Source organism: Pezoporus occidentalis, unplaced genomic scaffold (assembly GCF_034315485.1).
Source record: "Pezoporus occidentalis ecotype Australia unplaced genomic scaffold, CSIRO_AGI_Poc_V1 ctg149, whole genome shotgun sequence".
Lineage (NCBI taxonomy): Eukaryota > Metazoa > Chordata > Aves > Psittaciformes > Psittacidae > Pezoporus > Pezoporus occidentalis.
The window spans coordinates 2,544,844-2,564,830 of record NW_026913305.1 but is presented as its reverse complement, the minus strand read 5'-3'; the positions used below and the strand labels follow the sequence as shown (position 1 = coordinate 2,564,830).

Sequence of the window (19,987 nt, the reverse complement as noted above, 5' to 3'; positions counted from 1 at the left end):
CACGGGAGCACAGCTTTGATGCTGTGAGCAGGCTAGAGGATGACTTATGATCCAGTTAGAAACAAAATGCCTTTCTGAATCAGAGTAGCCAAGGGGGAAGATATGAAAAATAATCAGGATGAGGTGTCCTATTGACCCCAGAAATGAGGCACATAAACTGCCTTGTTTTCCATGGGAAGGTGGAAGCTCTGCTTGGATTCAGGCCAGGGTAGCACTGGAGAACGCAAAGCTCCTCATGAAACTGAGGAGCAGCATTGCTCCACCAGATGAAAGGCTTCCACGTTATTTTCCACTGCTAGGTGATGAATCCCTGGGGAGCACAGAGGGATTGTTTGCAACCTTAACAAGTGACAGCAAGCTGCTTTGGCAAAGTGAATCAGCATTCTAGGGTGACTCGTCCCTGTCTATTTCCTCTCATGCAGGGGTGGCACGGTGGTACAATGCCATGAACAATTTCCCATGGGAAAGCACTGCGGCAGTGGGTGCCCCACAAACCCAGCATGGCCCCACAGCTCACCCATGGGACCTGCTGCTGAGGAACACCTCACTGTGCCCTGAGCAGAGGAAAGCTTTGCTGACATACAGCTGCCAAAATCCACCCCTCAGGGCAGAGAGAAGCTCTCAGCTCACCCTGGTTTGCAAACCAGCTCTGGGTGAGCACAGGGGTAGATAACCCCTGCAGGCAGGGCTCCAGGCAGCTGCCCCTGTCACTCTTGAGCAGCTCCATTGCACAGCCTGGGACCCACGCATATACAAATGCTCCTGGGTTTCAAAACATTATGAAGCAGCCCTACCTGCCTGCTAACAGCTTTAAACAATACCTTCTTAACTCAAAGTTAATGCGTGTTACACACAGTCTAATTACATCTTTAGCTGCTGACAGTAAGGGTGCACTTACTGTTAGAAACCCCTCCTTCATCGGTGGCTGCAATATCTTTATGGAGGGATGACTTCAAAGCCCGCTCTAATTGCCATGCGTCACAGCCTTTATTCCAGGTTGCTGTGAGCTCTCCTACACTTCAGCTAAGTGGCCTGCTTCAAGAAACTGGAAACACAATGAGGCGTTTTTCCATGAACTGCTTTAGCTGGCAGGCTTTCACCCCTGACATCCACTGCTTGAGCAATCCTGACGTATTAAGTTGAATAAGATAGCCCTATCAGAGCCCTGTATCAGCAAAGGAGTTATGCTCTGACAGTAACTTAGTATTCCAGAATTATAAACAGAGGGTTAAGTATCAAAGATGCTGCTATTGATTCAGAACACACCATAGATCTTGCACACCACATAATTTAACCCTCAATTATACTGAATTTCCAGGGACGCAGGCCACTTGTCACCATCGGACTGACACCAAAGCCACTTCCCAAATGACCAGATTCGGTCTGCAGCCCAATGGTGAACTTTAGCATGACAACATGGTCCTAGTGCTTTGCTACTCATTAACTTGAAATTCCAGGAGACTGCCATAAAGTGCTCAGCCCGATGGTTGTGATAAGGTCACCGAGAGCCCAAAGGTCATTTAATTTGCCCAAAGGAACCTACTTTTATGGTGATGTTTGTGACTTTGGGGCTGGCTTCTCCCACAGACCTCCCCTCACCACAATGGGTGTTGACAGAGCTGCAATTTAGGTAGAAACAATAAAAATTAAGGAACACCCAACACAAAGCCCGGCACATGAGAAGGGAAGCACATGAGTCCCTCCTCCAGTAAACAGAGCTGTGGTGGGAGCTGGGGAGCACCAGCCTGGGGGTGCTGGTCCCCACACCCCAACACCACCCAGTGGTGTCTCCTCTGGGGGCACAGGTGTATGGGGATGCTGACCGGGGCAGCAGGGGGATGCTGACAAGCTGTGGCTCGGGCAGGCAGGAGCAGCCTCTGTGCCCTTCGCAGAAGGAGCACAGCAGCACTGGTGTCCCCAGCAGCGCTGAACCCCCTCCAGCACACAGACACCACGCTTGGCACGCAGGAGATGAGATAAAATAAAGCCTCAGTGTTATTTCCAGGTTCTGAGCAGAGCCCTAGGTCACCTTGCGCCCCGCAGGTCTCACCCCACGGAGTGCCCCATGAGTCACAGTGCCCTGCAAGCCCAGGCCAGGCTTCCTGCGCAGAGCACGAGGGGATGTGGGCTCACTCGGTGGCTCCCACAGAGGCGCAGGAAGCGTCAGAAATCCTCAGTCCATCGCTGCCAGCACAAACAAAGCTGCGGGTGCCCCATGAGGCAGCCAGGGCTGCGGCCAAAAGGAAGCGACTGCACCAGAGGGGAGAGGAGGAACCCCCCATGGCTGCCAGACTGTAGCACCCTGCTATCGCATGGGGACCCCGAGCAGGCAGATGATATGGGGACACATCTCACCCCAACCATCCCTCAGCACCTGCTTGGGAGCAGGAAGGGGACAGAAGGCTGAATCACTGCTCCAGTCCCAGCCCCAGCACAGGCTGTCAGCAAAGCTTGACTGAAACACCCTGAAGAGGAGCAGGCAAGGCTTGAGCAGCACCTACTCACAGCTCTAAGCTCTTGCCCAACCTGGCTTTGGCATTGCCTGCAGCCTCATCACTTGTCCCTTCTTTCCTGGGAGCAGGGAGAGGCTGAGAAGGAGCTTTATTAGGGAACTTCCCACAGGTGCTGCTCAGCTGAAGGTGATGTTCCTCAGCCAGCATCGTTCAGAGTAGGGGTGAAAACCCAACCCAGGCTGATTGCACCAGCAGCTTCATTTGTCTTGTGCAAGACCAGGATAGCCCTGAATGGGCAGGGTTCATAAGCTGGCATCGAGTGGGTTTTATGGTGCGATATGGAGCAAAGAACATATGCAGGGAAAATGCAATAAGCAGAGAGATAAAATGGTGCAGAAAGGAGCGTGAGCTCCGCACGTCACTGCACAGGGTGGCTCTGCTGTCTGCTGATAACACCCGGGGTGTAGGGGAGGGCCCTTAAGTGAGTCCTGGGGACAAACAAGGCAGCATCAAGGCACAGTTCAGGGTCAAAGTCCTCACAGGCACCACAAAAGTTGCTTCTTGGTGCCTGGGTAACCCAAGCAAGTCTGGGCTTGGGGAGAGCTCTAGGTTTTGATGGCTCTGACCCCAAGGCTGCAGCCGCTGTTGCAAACTGTTGGCTCATGCTGTGCTTTTAGCGAGGTCAAGCAGGAGATTTACAACCCTTAAAGCTGTTGCTTTCCCTTCTGCATTATTAGTTTCCTCCAGAGCCTGTCCTGCTCAAGGCTGGCTCATTAGAGACCCAGTGGCGGGAAGGCACGGCACAACCCCTGTGATTTGGGAGGGCCACAAGCCTGCTCCCAGGCTGCTGTGTTCATTAGGAAGCAGGAGGGCAGCAGGGCAGCTCCCTGTGCAGGCAGGGCAGTGGGGTCCAACTGAGCTGCAGGACTGGTCTCAGGGAAAAGAGGATGTGAACGAACCTGTAAGCACAGGGAATAAAATCCAAGATACTTGAAGATGCCATTTAGCCTGACTTCTTGTTATACCTCCTGTCATTATAGACCTCCTGATGATAAATGCATCGCCAGGCACACAGTGGAGGAGTAAGGGAGGTCAGGGGAATGGTTTCCCTGCAAAAGCCACCCAATGTGACAAAGCCATCCCAGTTGCAGCATCCTCACTTGAGCGTCACCTTGGCCAAACTCATGTGCCCCCCACCACCACACAGCTTGAGCCAGACCCACATGCACACACCTTGGGTCACCACCCCGAGACTGCTGTGCTGGGGACACTTGGCTGGAGTTTGGGGACAGCACTGGAGATGTCACGTACCTCCCCATGGCTGCACTGGATTGAGCCATAGGGCCCCATCAGCTGTGGGTAGCCCACAGCAGGGTACACCGTGGCTCTGGATGAAGGTGGTAAAAGCGAGTGGCCTGGGGTGATGGATGGTTCATCGCTTTCTCACAGTGTGACTTTCCAACCACAACACAAGCAGAGCAAAACATGGATATGGTCAAAACCACTGCGTTCAGGGTGTCCCACCACCACCACCTCTCACTGGGGCTTCTGGTGCCCACAACTGGTGCCCTCCAGAAACTTCCCTCTTCCCACTGCTGCTTCCCAGACCCTTTCACTATCCACCCTATTCATTTCCTGGTCTTGACCTCTCTCCTGGGTGGCCCAGGGAGCCTGGTCCTGGCCCAACACTGCCCAAAGTGTTTCTGGCTGGTGTCCAGGCATAGCAGGCGTCCCTATGGGGATGGATGCTGGAGTCTGTTGGAGCAGTTGCTTCTCCAGGATGGGGACATTGGCTTGGGAGAGCTGGTTTTCCCCCTGGCAGATGTTCAAAGCCTCCATGCTGCTTTGCGCAGGGAGATGGAGGTGAGGGAAAGGAGGAAATGGTAATTCCTGTTCTTGTTCGTGATTGACACAGCTGACTGCTCAGTTTGATCTCCCAACTGGCCACAAAGGGACGGATGCACAAACACACGCACAGATATTTATAGGCACACTCACGGCAGCTCGTTTTGTCCAAGTCCCCGAAGATGTTGCTCTTCGTCTTGCTTTGGCTCTTCAATTTCAACCCATCTCTGAGCCTAAGAATCTGCTCCTTCAATGTGAGATCTTTTGGAGAAACTAAAATAGGCAGACCTGAAGTTGTGGATGCCGTGGTAAAGGTACGTTCATTTGCCTGGCTGAGACAGACATTGAGTTTTTGGGGGATTTCCTAGCTGCGTAATCTTGCACTTTACCTTTTCACAGTTGAATTTCAGGTTAAAATTGAGTGAATAATTTAAATAACTTCATTCTCTTAAAGTAAAAATCAGCCTGTGTTTGAGTAGGATGTTTACTGCTATTATAGCTTGCATGGGAATAGAACAGAAAAAACATCTGCTGTTTGCTTTGGAAATGGAGTTAGCAAGGAAGCAAAACCTCTGTGTGCAGGAAAAATACTTTTGACTTTGAATGCACAGAGCTTTGGTTTGCGATACGTTATTGACCTTGGTTTGCAATACGTTACTGACCGTGCTTATGTGCTGGTTATGCTACAGTATTCTTGTCTAATTAAACACATATTCTCAGGACAGCAGAGAGAATCGTATTAGAGTGAAAAGCCTGACTGCTAATTCATGTGAGCAAACCCTCACCATCAGGCTCCCTCTGGAGAAGCTGAAGATAAACTCAGCTTTTTTAAAGAACCTTGTTTTGGACTCACAGCTTTTGCAGGTGCCCTCCGAGATGCCACAGTAAGAGAAGGTGGTGCTCAGTGTTAGAGGGATGGCTGCAAATGTCAAAAGGCAGTAATGAAGAACGACACCATTTAGGTTTTAATTCTTCGTTGCAAACTGCTGGAGAAGAGGGGTTTACATATCTGGACTGTTTTTATACCATCAGCACTATGGGCAACATACTGATTTCTGCATGTTTCAAGGGGCAAAAAGGGGTGCTTTTTCCCATGAAATCACTCACAACAAAGCCATGGGCAGAAGGAAGCCCTGGGGTGCACTCTGCTGCAGGGTGAGCTGGCCTTTCCCATGGGGATCCTGGTGCTGGCCATGGGGATGAGGCAGCCCCCCCAGCACCCTGGAGCTTCTCTGCTGCAGCCCACAGGTGCTGGGACCTCATTTCAAACCTGGGTTGCTTTGGGCTGTATGGGCTGTTTCAGAGGGGCTGCAGCAGGAGCAGGGACAGGTGAATGCTGACAGCACACACAGCTTTAGGATGGCACATGTAGTTGTAGGACCCTCGGGGTGCTTACACCAGAAAAAGGATGGAAACCATTGCAGTGGGTTGGTAACGGACCCTATCCGGCTCCCGTCAAAGCCCCTCAAAAGCTCCTGCCACATCCTTCTGGGTACCAAGGGAGTTGGGGTGCGCAGGACAGGTCTGAAGCGGAGAAGGAAACCAGTGTGGCAAGGAGGAGAGAAAACAGCCACAGGTGAGGGCAGGGGTGGCAGGGCAGCACCCCAGCAGTGCTGGGGTTAAAGCAGGCTCACAGCAGCAGCTCTCACTGCCCCTTCCCCTCCACACTTCCTCCTCAAGGGCAGGGACAGAAGTTCTTCAACAAACCCAAAACCGCTCTGCTCCCGAGTTCCCTCTCCCAGCTCCAGTGGGGATGTGAGGCAGCTCTGAAAGCAGAAGGACTCTGCTCAGGCTACTGCCCCCCTCCCACGACCCCAGGCTTGGAGCTGCTTCTTCCACAAAGGACTTCCCCGCACCAGTAACCACTTCTGTCCAACCTTTTCCTAATCCTCCAAAACCCACCACGTGCAAAACTGCTTCTGCTCCTTCCCCTCGCAGATCATTTCTCGCTGTGACATCATGTTGCTGATGGAAATAAAGGAGAACAAGAACCGGGTTTGTCCTCTCCTGGTGGAGAAGCTCACCAGGTACGGTGGCCATGGGCAAGTAGGCAGATGTTGGGAAAGAAGCTTGGCAAGAGCCTGTGCTCTGCTCAGTGCTGTGTTATCAGGGTGAAAGCTCAGGGTCTGGGCTTTGTCCCAGCTGTCAAGGAAAGGACAAGGCTCTGACAGCCCTGCAGAAGGCCAGGAGCAAAGTCAGCTCCAAACCACCGTAGGACATGTCCAAACCATGTAGGACATTTTAAATCTCAGTCTGTTAAAGATAATGCTCAAGGGAAAACCAGAGTTTTCCACTGCGCTGCACCAGGGCAGCTGCCTGTCTGCAGGGTTGGGAATTGCTGTAGATCAGGGATTGCCTGCCTGGACTGGCAGCCTAGAGGAACGAGCAGCGTATGTCTGGCTGGATGTGAGACCCAGCTGAAAGAGAGGTAGAGCAGCAACAAGCAGGAAGGAGGTAAAGAGCCAGCGGTGGAGCACAGATCCAGACCGCAGGTCCTGAGAAGGGTTTATTGTCTTTACAACCCCCCTCTGAGGTCAGGCAGGCAGCATCCCGTACCCTTGGGCAAAACTATCTCCTCCTCATCCCCCCATGAATGCAGACATAAACTCAGGAACACCACTTTCCTTCCAGAGAGCTGAAGGGGCCGAAGGAGGAATACCGCTGCGTGGTCAGCGAGAGGCTGGGAAGGAAGAGCTACAAGGAGCAGTACGCCTTCATCTACCGGTGAGCAAGCTCCCCTTGCCAACAAGCCAGACCCTTACCCTACCCTGCCCTGCCCTGTAGGAATGGGCTGGACACAGGGGTGGCTTTGCTCCAAGGGACCCGGAGAGAAGCAGGCTGTGCGGATGAGATGGGCTGTGCCTGGCTATGGGATTGTCCCAAGCAGAGCCACCAGTGTGGCTGTATCCATTGCAGACCATGGCCTAGAGCATGGAGTCAGAGTTAGACATGTCCCAGATGTCCCAGCAAGCTATGAGCATGACATCCCCTGTCCTGTTTATTCTGCTGCAGGCCACACCTGGTATCGGTGAAACAAACCTACCAGTACCCAGACACCCAGCCTGGGGATGAGGATGCCTTCTCCAGAGAGCCCTTCACCGTCTGGTTCCACTCTCCAAAAACTGGTGAGACCTTTGAGAAACAAATCATCCTCCCACTGGCAAGTCTTACGGAGCAAAATAGCCCTGCTGGAACCAAGCATGTCGTGGTGGCTGCGAGAGGGGCCACATCCTGACCCCATGCTGCTTTTCCTTACACAAGCAGCATTTTGCCTTTGGGGCTGCTGCCTCCAGCATCATCCACAGCTCAGTGCATGCTGCAGCCCCAGGAAAGCCTCTTCTGCTGCCACGGGCAGTGGTTTGGTGGATGTGCTCCATGCCACTGGCACAGCCATGGGAGCAGCTATTGCCATGGGTATCAGAGCAGGGTTTGTCTTGCCCTGACACAGCACTTCACCACATCACAGCTCAGCCTCACTGGGCAGCTGGTGGGGAGCACTGTGCAACCACACAGCAATGGCCTCTGATCCACAGCCAGAACAGCAGCTTTTTCTTCTTCAGACAAACCTTCTTGCTTCCAAGTCAGTCTCTGCTTCTTTGTGATTCATTGTGTGTTTAACCAGTGCACTTTTTCCTGTTCTTTTGCTTTGTTTTTAAGCTGTCAAAGAATTTGCTATAATCCCTCTACACACCACACCAGAGACAGCAGTACGGGAGATTGATGAGCTCTATGATGTGTATTTAGATGTAAAACAGCGCTGGAAAATTGAGGTTAGTTGCCACATCCACATTACTAACAGCAGCTTTGGTACTGACTCACCTGGCATGCTATTCCTTACTCACAGCCTGGTAACCTTAAAACTGTTGACAAGCCCCACATTTGAGTCTCTCTTTAATGTATTTTCATTGGGTTCACCACATTTTAATAAGTAAACTTGATCTCACAATAAAACTGTTGTTTCATCAGTATGTTTGGTGGTGCGCCCAGCAGAAAGAAGGATCATAGAATCACAGAATGGTTTGGGTTGGAAAGGACCTTAAAGCTCACCCAGTTCCAACCCCCTGCCATGGGCAGGGACACCTTCCACTGGACCAGGTTGCTCCAAGCCTCTGTGTCCAACCTGGCCTTGAACACTGCCAGGGATGGGGCAGCCACAGCTTCTCTGGGCATGCTGTGCCAGTGCCTCAGCACCCTTGCAGGGAAGTTGTTCTTTCTAATACCTAATCTAAATCTACCCTTTTCATTCACCCGTGTCCTGTCCCTACAGGCCCTTGTCCAAAGCCCCTCTCCAGATTTCTTGTCAGCCCCTTTAGGCATTGGAGCTGCTCTAAGGTCTCTCCAGAGCCTTCTCTTCCCCAGGCTGAACAGCCCCAGCTCCCTCAGTCTGTCTTCACAGGAGAGGTGCTCCAGCCCCTGAGCATCTTTGTTGCCTCATTTAGACTTGCCCCAGTACACCCAATGAGTGCTTGCTATTCAAGCTGCAATGGCTACTGGGAGCACCCACTGACCCTAAAAGTCCTTGCTGTCTTCTTTTGAAAAGCTGTCCTCACGATTACCTTTTAAACCCCTCCTACCTTCCAGAACTTCATCTTCATGGGGGACTTTAATGCTGGGTGTAGCTACGTTCCCCAAAAGCACTGGAAGAACATTCGGCTGAGGACTTACTCCGAATTCATCTGGCTAATCGGCGACAAAAATGACACAACAGTGAAGAGAAGCACAAGCTGCCCATATGACAGGTGAAGTGTTCACCACCAAGTCACTCACTGTGACTCCCTGAGGAAAAAAATATATCAAAAGGTATCAATGACTGTCAGATAAAGCAGATGCGCATGAGGACTTCAAGGATAAAACAGTGTCCAGGGAGAAATGAGGACTGAAACAAGGTCTGAATACTTCTAGTCAGGAGCACAAAGCACTTTCCAGGCTTCTTGTCATGGAGTTTTGCAGAAAGTATGGCTTTGAGCTCTGCAGGACTGTTAGGGATGGTTTAGATAGAAGTGAGGTAATGCTGGCTTCCAAGGCCAATACACACCAAGACATTCAGGTGCCTCACTGTCAAGGACAGCAATGAGCCAAACTGAGCCGAAAGCAGGTGATGGCATCTCTTAGTACCTGGCCCGTCGGTAAGGACAAACCATAGATACCTGTGATTGCATCAAGGCCACCCCTCTGGCCACCAGCTCAGTGCTGCATGCCGCTGCTTGGGCACCCCATAACAGCACCCCATTCCCTTGTTCCTTGCAGGATCGTGGTCAGCGGGCAGAAGCTTGTCCATGCCATCGTGCCACAGTCTGTCAATATCTTTGATTTCCAGAAGGACTTCCAAATGACCGAGGAGCAGGTAGGCAGAGCATGGCCTCTGCAGCACTGGGACAAGGACTAACACAGTACAAAGCCAATAGTATCCAGGCAGTTTTGAACATGGCCCTGGCCACAAAGCCATTGCATCCTCCCAAAGTGATGCAGTGGCCATACTGCACCTCCCCACTGCATGGTGAAACCCGCTGGGGCAGTGTTTGGAAAGAGTGTGAGTATCTGGCTCCCAAACCCCTCTGTGCTCTTGTCTTGCAGGCACTGGGGGTGAGCGACCACTTCCCAGTAGAGTTTGAGTTGAAAGCAAAAGGTGGCTTCTTCAACTGGCTGAAATCAAAATTTACAAAGAAGAGGAGACCAAGAAACAGACGCTGCTCGAGCTCGTGAGCGTGCTGAGTCCTCTCCAGTGATGTGGAAACACACAGATGCTGAAGACTAATGTAGATATACCCACAGCAAGTGCAATAGTTAGTGGAAAGGAAGCAAATATTTTGTTAAAGTTCAAGTATTTTGGGTAAGAAGGGAAATTAAACCTTCAGGTTATTTTCCTAATTGTATGCAAAGATAGATCAGCTAGAAGCAGCATACTGCATGTACTGTACTGATCTCAAATGTAAGGAACAAAGGGAAAATACTTCGGTGTGCTTTGTCTGTAACACCTGAAAGGCAGGGATCTCCATGTGTTCATGTGGGCTCTGGAGCTCTGCCATTCCTCTCGAGGGGCAGAAGGATTAAAAGGACCTTTCTGCATTGTGCATGTGTGTGTATCTGCTTCAGAGCTGCCACCAGTGGGACACAGGTCTGTGCCTGGTGGTTTGCAATGTAAAATGTTGCTGATCTTGGAGTATTTGCTTGGTGTGGGTTTGAAGCTGCTCACAGCATCGAGGCTTCTGCACTAACCCAGCCAGGAGCAGCAGGAAGAGAGTGCTGCTGGTATCACCCCTTCCTGCCTGCAAACCTCAGGTGAGAAGTCCCACGGATCCCAGCTGACAGCACTGCAACAGAACATCATAAAACTTACATTAAAACCTGATTTCAGCATCATCATGTGCACGTGAATTGCATTTCCCCTTCCCAACCCCCCCAAACCTCCATGGCAGCCTGAAGTTGTCTGATGAACCAGCCTCTAATGATGATTATTTAACAGAGTGGTGCAGCAATCTGTTTTCTCAGCTCAGCCCACAGGCTGGAGTCAATGCAAAGCAAACCCTCCCATGCAGATGGCATGTGAAAAGTGAGAATAATCCAACTGTTAGTAGAGGCAGATACTCATCTCTTCATCAGCACCCCCCAGTTTGCCTGCTGATGGGGCAGGAAGGGCTAGCAAATGAGCTGGGCTTTTAGGGGAGGAAAGCAGCTTGGCCTTTACAAAACTCACTGTCTGGGGAGAAAGAATTTAGGGAAGAATTAAATAGAGAGAAGATTATCCCGAGGGGGCTGGGGAGTGTGTGTGCAAGGCAGACAAGAAATCCTTCAACTTTCAGTAGCAATTAATCTTGAAACAATACAGCATTGCATAAGCTCCCTCAGTTACACTCCAGTCAAAGCAAAAGGAAAGAGTCTGATTTAGAACAAATATTTGCATTGGGATTTTTATAGGAATGCCATTGTCTGGCTGACTGCAGCAACGGTTCACGTGAAGGCTGAAATCAGCCTAAGTCTCTGGCCTCATGTCTTAGTCGCACATAAATCCCTACTTTTTCTTGGCTTGCAGAAAGGAGCAGTGCACAAAGGAATAAATCACACTCTATTGATATTTCTCTGTTTACTCCATACATTCACTAGACAGTAGTGTAATTACATCCCAAAATGTTCAACAGTCCATGTTGTCTCTAGATTTTCCCCACCCAAGGATCATCACCCGGCTGTCCCAACTGCAAAGGGGTTTCTAAGTTGCAGGAGTCTCAATGTATTCTGCAGCCAGATCAAAGTTTGTCTTTCAATGAATGAAGATTCTTGAGCTTTATTCATTGTCAAACAGAAGTTTTACACTGGGAATCGGAAATGGCCTGGAGAAACTTTGTCTCACGCAAGCCAGGTCTCAGATCATGGCTGGGAGAGAAACAAAGAGGCTCTTCAGAAGTGAAAACTCAGTTTCCTCCACAGCAGCCCTGGCCAGGTGAGAACACAGAGCAGATAGTGTTCAGCTGAACAAAAAGTGCTAAGATCCCCCAGTCCATCAGGTTTGGGTCTCCTTGGGAAGCCCTTCTCCAATGCATGATGCCAGAGGCATCCTCAATTCCCATCCCACAAGACCACCTCCTAGCCCCACAGGAGGTCCCTGCTGCCCTGCACTGGGACAGAGCCAGGGCTGCCCCTCACCCTGCAGAAACCCACACAATATGGGTTTTGCTGTCCTTGGGGGAGTGAGTCGCTTGGCAGAGAAGCCCCCAGGAACCCAGAGCAGCAGCCTGCAGCAAGACTGCATTTCCTCATAGCCTCCATCACCTCACTGGATAGGTTTGTCCATCTGCACCTAGGACTCATCTGAACAGGGCTCATGTCTTCTTCCTGGCCTTGACACTGCTCCCCACTGACCTTGGTGGGCTTTGACACCTCTCTGCCTGTGTCACAGAATGAGAGAGCCTTTGGCCCTGGGCAAGGCTCTACATACCTCCCTTTGCCTCCTTTTAGGTACTGGCAGCAATGAGGACACAGGAGAGCTGATGTAAAACCCCACAGGGCCCCACCTGGCTTGTTCATTTGGGGCCCGTATATCCAAAATACAGACCAATGGAGCACGCACTGTGATTAAATATGCAACATTAGGGGAACATTAAATAAATTGCACATAAACAATCATCAAATATGCTGGGGTGTGCTGTTTAATGAACTGCACAAAGGGACAGGGGTCATTAGGACCAGGGACTGTCCCCTCTCAGCATCACAGCAAGTGCCCCTGGCTTTTAAGCCCTTTGGAACAGATCTGTCTCTGTGCAGCACAACCTCTCTTATTTGGGTTTGCATTCATGTTTGTTTTGCTTTCCTGAAAGTCTAACTGGATGAATACACACAGACATAAGCGATTCAAGCCTCAACATGCTCCAAAGCTCCCACTGCTTCCCTGCAATGAGGGTGATGAGCCAACAGCAGTAGGTACCAGAGCCACCACTGATGGGGTTTGGGCTGGGACATGTACGCACCCTGTGTCTGAACATACAGATGTACATGTGTACAGATGTGCAGCCAGCAATTGAGCTGCATCCCCGAGAAACACCAGGCTGCACTATCACACAGCAGGGCCAATAGCACCAATAGCAGTATCAAAGGCAGGAAAATCAAGGAGCCTACCAGCGTGGGGCTACTGAAACCAGCAGTTGGTCCAAGCCTGGCTGTTTCATGCCTCCGTTGCATCTGGAGGGGTGGTGGTGAGCAGCTCTGTGCCCAGGGCTGGACTTGGGCACTCACTGACAGAGCATTCACTGCAGAGAAGGACCAAGAGTGGAGCAAGGGCTTCATAGGCAGCACTTACATGGCACCCATGGAGCTTGTTCCCGGTTTCCATGTAGCACAGTGGTCCGTGGGGCTCTTCTCTGCCAAGCAATCCAAGGAGATGGGGAGCAGAAGGTGAAGGCAGCAGTCATCTTCTTCCTGCCCTGATTCAGAAGGAAAACAGTTTGAAAAGTCACAGTATTTTTTCTCCACCTTTGAGCCATTAAAAGCATTTCCCCACCCTCTGGCAGCCCCTTGCCCAGGATAAGGAAGGTTTTTCCCCCAGGCTACCCCCCTGCGGAGCCATGCGTGCATTAAATATTATTAGGGCACCCTCTGGTGGCATCGCTATAAATCCCTGTATCCAGGGGTGTCCCCACGGCATTTAGCCCAGATGCCAAAGCCAGCAATCCCAGCTGTGGCAAAGAAACATGATTCCTTCATAGGTGGGAGCTCATAGACCTGCCTTCCTGTGCGTGCCTCTGTACAGACCTCTTCTATTCACTGTTGAGAGCTGGCCCGCAGCTGACCCCAAAGTGTCCCTAGTCTCACTGTGCCTGTAAATGAGTTCTACAACAAAAACCAGCACCTTTTTTTGGCTCCAAGCCTGTTTATTCGTTGGCCACAGTTATTTAACTAGGAAACACGTTGCAATGACCTTTACAAGACTGCCCTGCTTGCAGGCAGCAGCTCCCAGGACCAGGTGCCTGCAGGTTATGGGACACATCTACTCAAGGGGACTCCTTGGTGTCCTTTGATACTCCTGCAACAGGGTGGCTGGCTCTGTCCCAGTGCCACAGGCCCCCTTTTCTGGTGCTGGGGGAAACAGCAGTGTGGATCAGGGGTTCTTTCTGCAATCCCTGGAGCCAGGTTTAGCCCATGTTGCTCTCTGCCATCCTGATGGTTAAGCACCACCACCTCTCTCTCCACTATCACCTGGTACAGCACTATGAACGCACTTTCTATGCAGCCCAGTTTTCCAGCTGGTGTGAAAACCAAGGTTAAATACTTCATGAGCCATTTTCAATACAGTGCCTCAGCTGCCAGCATTTGCAGGGTATTTGCTGCTAGCTGGGAGACAGATTTATATAAAATTAATTTCCATATTGGCTAAGGAGCCAGAAACCTTCCCTGGAAAGCTCTGCAAATGCTGGCCTTTGAGACGTGGCTGCTTTCTGTGCAGCTCAGCTGGGAGGAGGGCCTGACCCCAGCCATTTTCAATGAATCCAGATGCAAAATCCCACCCCCAAAAAACACACCTTAGCAGGACATCACTGTCAGAAAGAAATACCCTCACACCAAGGGCAGCTCTTCCACAGGGCTCGAAGGATTCACAGGCTTCCAGCTAAGCGTGGATGTAAATATTTGCAGTACCAAGGTCCTGCAGAAAGCAGTTCATCACAGGAAAGAGCTGTCAAACACACCTCTGGGTCTTGCTAAACCAGATTTTGCCTATTACTTTCTTTTAAATCACATATATTACCCTTCCTTTTATGTTATATAAAGAATTTGCTTTAAATCACGGTCAAATTAATAGCGACACGAGCTATAAATCCAGCCTGATCTAGGGACACTGTTTTTAATAAGTGTGCAATATAAACTCACAACCATGAAAATTAACTCTGGAAGTCTGAGAAATTCCAACAAGCCATTTAAAACCATTTCCCAGGAGGCCCTGGAGAACCAGCCCCACACCGGAGGGACAGCTGGCAGCGGGGCTGTTTTGATAACCTTCTGCAAGAGGGACCTGCTGAATATGAACGACTGCTGCAGGCTGCAGAGTGCTGTAGCCCATCCTGCTGCTTCCTCTCCAGCTCAGATGGAGCCATGAAGACGTGGCATGTCACTGTGGGATGGGAATTTCTCTAAGTTACTGTAAGAGAGGGAAAGCATATAGTTTAAAACAGACATTTGCTTTCAGGAATTGGGAAGTTTGATGCTGAAAGTGTGGGTACCAGGAGGGTTTGCTCCTAGCCCACAGCAATACAGATGGGTGCTTCAGTGGCATGTCCTGCACCACTGCTGCTGGCAGTAAAACTTCACACACTCCTTTGTGCTGCTGCAGATGGAGACAGGAGATATATAGAATAAGGAAAAGAAAAATAAGACCCTCGAGGCCAGCTGGCACAGAGGACAGAATAAAAACCTGGGGATGCTGACAGCAGCTTTGCAAGACCCCATCCCCTGGATGCCAACGGGTGCAGAGCTGTCCCTGACCTGGCAGAGGCCAAACTGAGCAACCAGTTTGGTTTGGCCCATGGGAGAGAGCAGCACAGCCAACTGTCATAGCAACAAATGCTTTGGAAAGAGTCTTTCTCCAAATGAATAAAAATCACAGTGTAAAATGCATTGTGCCATTCCCTGAATTAGCAGTTTCAAGCGGCTCCATCCCAGTTTCTGTCAAATGATGTTTGTTTATATGTAACTGCTTTGGACAGGCTTTTAAATGTGATTAATACATAGCCTGTTTCCTTTTTATTATTTTTAAGTAAGAAAGGTGCATTGTCTGGACTGCAAATACATCTCAGGGTGGGGTAAAAAAATGCTGAAAATACGATCAAACCAGTTTAAACCGATACATCTAGAAGCTAAAACTGAGTAGAGAGAAAAGCAGGTTCTGGATTGGAAACTTCACATTCTCACTTTCCGCAGACAATTAGAGGGAAAACTAATTATAGGGTTTGCATAATCTGACCAAACCCAGAGTCCTGCTAAGCAACAGCCCCACAACCCACATTGCTAATACACCAGATAAACATCAGAGCAGCTCAGTGCTTTTTGGTGGTTGAAGGGAGATCCATTCTGGACACAAAAAGTACTCTGCAAAGCCCCAGGCCTGGCACGGATTGGAGACTTACCTGCTGCAGTAACATCACAGGAAAAATTAAGTATACTGGTTTACCTTTTATCTCTCTCTCTCTCTCTCTATATATATATATATAATTATTACAATTAAATAATTAATCTGAAATTAAGTTCTAATAATTGATTAAGATACATATCTTTAGTTTATTAAGATAATCCCTTATACTAATACTAGAAAGGACAAGGAGGTTCCATCAGCTCCCATCTGCCCATGCACCCCATGGGCAGCCCCACTGGTCACCATATGCCCAAGCTGCAATGAGTCCACCAGCACATGTGTCACAGAGGACATGATTTAGCCTATTAATAAAGCAAGGCACTTGGTGCTGCACCCCAAACGATACTATCCAAGGTTTTATTATAGTGCAAGAAGAATAATATACCAGGTGTCAAATGGCATGAGAGCCATTTACTGGCGTGCAGACGTTGAAGTAGATGACAAGCTCCTGGCAGGCCCTGGATGGATCACCTTTGCCCTTGCCTGAGGCAAGCAGCTGAGCAGAAATAGCACCTGGTGCCTATTCAAGGAGCTGCACTTAATAATACCGTATTTCAGAAAGGCTGAGGCTGCTTTGAAAAGTGAACCCTGTGCTGCCAGGGTAATGCTGGGGCAAAGGATAGAGCTGGCAATGTTAAAAGCATGTGCTGCAGCCTGGGACCAGCTGATGTGCCCATGCCCAGGGTTTTCCCCCCAGAATGATGCACAGCTGGGCACTGCAGCCCTGCAGAAGGCAGCTTTGTGTCCAGCATGGACACCTACAGCAAACCGGGACCTTTACCACTGTTAGTGCCTGACAGAGCTGGGCCTGTAACAAGCTGCCTCCCCCAGCTAACACGAGACCTCTTGCATTTTCTGCATGAGGCACAGTAAAACAAAAGGCATCCATTCACATTTGTGCGTGGTGCAGAAAGCAAGGGCTGTGCTGTCAGCAGGTTGAAGTGCACTGTGGGGCTGTTAACCACCTCACTTCTCCCCAGGAGCCACCAAACACTGATTAGAAGTGGTGGATGTTCCTGACTGCATCTCTGTAATAGAGCTGCACAACACAAAATGCTATTCTCAGTTCTGAGCAACACCCAAGTATACAAGATACTGCTGGCCAGTGACAGCCATCAGAAACAGATGGAAGCAAGAACTTAATTTTAACCAAACCGGCAGAAAAGAACACTTCCACAGCTAAAGGCAAAAAACCCATGCCAGTCCTCCATGAATAATGAAGTGCACCTCATACCATTGCAAGTCTACTGAGCAAGAGGCACTGGCACACCAGTAACCAGGTACTGCCATACCCCGGCCCTAGAGCTGCCTGCTAAGGTGGGAACTGCAAATGAAAACCCTTGCCAAGGTGCCAAAGACCAAATGCACAGCACAGTTCCAACCCAAACACCACTTCGTGCCCAACAGAAAGTCAGTCTTCAGCTGCCAGAGCTGGTGGAGTTGGCCGGACCTTGTTGCCAAAGAAGATCAATACAGCCATGCTGCACCAAAACCTCGTGTCATCAACACCACCCCATGCTTGCTGCGCCTTAGCAAGTCCATTTTTGCGGCCACCCTCAGCTGTCAGTGCCCAGGCAACGCAGACTTGCTTGCTTTTGCTGGCGGCAACCTCAGACAAGGTAACAATCAGGGTCCATCAGCTTCACAGGCAACTCCCATTAACTTCAGATCATGATTAGACCAAGGTGCCAAGTGGTAACAGGCAAGAGGCGGCCAGACAAGCCCAGGCTTATTGGGAACTAGGAATTACAGAGGCACGAGGCTCTCGAGGTTTACTCAACCCAACAGCTGTAACCAGTTTTTTGGGGTTTGTTTTGTTTAACAACATGAAACGGGAGGTTCAGGCTGACATAGCACACAGCTAATGCAACACAGCTAACTATAAAAAGGAAATAATCTGATAAACCCAAGGCAGGGGAGCCTTTGGTAACCGCTGTGTCTCAGGTTTCAGCAGGGCTTCCAGCGGGACCATGTTTGGGAAAACATCTGCTGGTTTCCATGGCCCTGCGCCGGAGCCAGCCAGCTCCAGGTACAGCATCCTGCTGGGAAACACCTTCTGCAAACAACCACAGGGAGCCTGAGGAGCCAGTGAGTGCCAGCAGTGCCCCAGGATCAGACTGATAACAGGTTATGCCCAGCTACCTGCACAGCTCACAGGCATGGGGTTATTTGGGCTGCCTGAAGCTGCTGCTTGCTGTAGTTTGAGCTTTACTGACTACATATGAAAAGAATCCAATGTTGGTTTTAACATGCACATTTTAATGAAGCAAACATTTCTATTTAATAAGTTATAAGATACAATTTTACAATCCTGCATTTTATTCCAGTTTATTTTGTTTTTACTTCCTAGTTTACAATGTAGTGAGCATTTCACATTAAGGCACAAAAAAAGCACAGTAAAAAAAAACCCAACCTTCCTTTATTTTCCCAATGACTGTGCTGGAGAGTAGTGCATCCACACATAACTACAGAACAGTAAGCATGAACTTCTCCCTAGGGTCAGACAGTGACGTTTCAACAGGTTCTCAACAAATCCTACCTTCTCCTAATTGCAGAGTTAAAGCTCAGTTGGAGGGTTTACTAAAGCCCCAGCAGCTGACAGCAACTCAGATATGGACTCGGGAAGTAGCATGGAGTAATCCAGGACAGACAGACAAATTAATAAGGAAGTTTTCTTTCCCCATCCCTCAGCCTTTTGTGGTGCAAGGGGAATTTTAGGAGAGATGAGCGTGCTTCAGGCATGTCCTTGGACTGAGCTACAATAAAATGACTTGCACCAAAGGCGAGTTTGTTGACTGGTATTGCTGTGGTTGGTAAATTCATACACCCACCCTCCCTCCTGCCCGATACCCAATTACAGATTTGGGGTCCCATCCCCAGGCTGGCTTCTTTGCACCATCTCAGCCACTTGCCTGGCCCGCAGCCTCCAGGGCCTTTATTTAACCCAGCCAACCCAGGAGTTGTTCTTAAAATGAATGAAAAAGAGTGTGGGGAGTTAGCTGTAAAGTCACAGAAATCTCAGCAGAATCCCAAGCTAATTAAAAACTGCATCATGGCCAACAAGCTACCTGTCTAGATTTACAAAGCGTACAAAGTTTAGAAAGGCTGAAAGCTTCCAGGAAGTCTTTTTCAGTCTGCTTTTGGTTTGCTATAAAAGATAAACTTTTCCTAAATGTAAACCATTAGCAAAGCATTTTCAGAAACATTTCGAGTGGTAAAGCCACTTTTAGTAGCTTTTTATCATGTTAAGTGTTAAAATCGATCAAGTATACAAAGGCACCCATTATAGTACCAGTTTTACCTCATTTCTTTACAGAAAAGAATTTGAACTGGGGACAGCCCATGTCATATTCCATAACTAAAATGTAAAGTCTCCAGTCAAATAAAATCAGTAGTTAAGATATCCAATCACAAAGACAAATTCCAGTTTTTGATTAACATCTAAAGTCTTTAACATCCGCAAGGGAAATTAGTGTCTAGTTATCCACATGATTCTCCAAACATTAACAGTGACCCAGACAGTACTGCCAAAGTACAATTTGAGGAGGACATTAAATAGATTGGCATTAGGTTGGTAAGTAGGATAGAAGTGAAATGCTTGTAAAAAAATGAAGTTACAGAGTTTATGTCTGACTGCATTGAAATGTGAGCTGTGTGTATCTAGATACCGTATTTCGCAACAGGACTGCACCCAGTATAACCCTACATCTGAATTGCAAACAAAGATCGATTCCGATGCCCAGCGAGTTTAAGGAACAGTGACATGGAAGGGACTCCCAGGGATGTGCTCGTCACCCCACTTCACTGCCAGAACATAGTCACCCCTTTCCTTGACGACGTACGTTACGTTGTACTGATGGCTGCCCAAATGCTTGATGGATACCTCTTCACATGGTATTGTAGGCCCGTGGACGCCAACTAACAACATATTTGAACCTACAGCAAAATAACAGACTGTTAGAATTGCTAAGCCTAAATAAACAAGCATGGTTATACCATAATTTATTAGCCCCATAACACAAGGATTTTGTTGTTTTAATTCACAGAGTGGCAGTCTAAGGTATGGTTAAAGTAATTT

At 49.3% G+C, this 19,987-nt stretch overlaps 2 protein-coding genes across 4 annotated transcripts in view; one reads left to right on the top strand and one right to left on the bottom strand.

Moving 5' to 3' along the window:
- The first annotated feature begins 4,340 nt into the window (after positions 1-4,340).
- Positions 4,341-10,658, top strand: DNASE1L3 (deoxyribonuclease 1 like 3). The gene is made up of 8 exons (XM_062610770.1): positions 4,341-4,612; positions 6,237-6,325; positions 6,930-7,022; positions 7,311-7,423; positions 7,956-8,068; positions 8,880-9,037; positions 9,546-9,642; positions 9,873-10,658. The coding sequence occupies exons 1-8, from the start codon at positions 4,481-4,483 to the stop codon at positions 9,999-10,001; spliced, it is 924 nt and encodes a 307-aa protein (XP_062466754.1). The 5' UTR covers positions 4,341-4,480; the 3' UTR covers positions 10,002-10,658.
- Positions 10,659-18,147: 7,489 nt separating this feature from the next.
- FLNB (filamin B) overlaps positions 18,148-19,987 on the bottom strand; it is a 70,858-nt gene continuing 69,018 nt past the window's right edge. For all 3 annotated transcript variants that reach the window (XM_062610775.1, XM_062610773.1, XM_062610774.1), the window contains one exon: positions 18,148-19,845. In XM_062610775.1, the coding sequence (XP_062466759.1) occupies positions 19,658-19,845 (188 nt within the window). In that variant the 3' untranslated portion in view covers positions 18,148-19,657. The remainder of the gene's footprint in view (positions 19,846-19,987) is intronic.

Coding starts and splice junctions, on each gene's coding strand:
- DNASE1L3 (XM_062610770.1), top strand. CDS start 4,481: ATGTTGCTCTTCGTCTTGCTTTGGCTCTTCAATTTCAACCCATCTCTG. Junction 7,424..7,955: donor GTTCCACTCTCCAAAAACTG/GTGAGACCTTTG, acceptor TTTGTTTTTAAG/CTGTCAAAGAATTTGCTATA. Junction 8,069..8,879: donor AACAGCGCTGGAAAATTGAG/GTTAGTTGCCAC, acceptor CCTACCTTCCAG/AACTTCATCTTCATGGGGGA.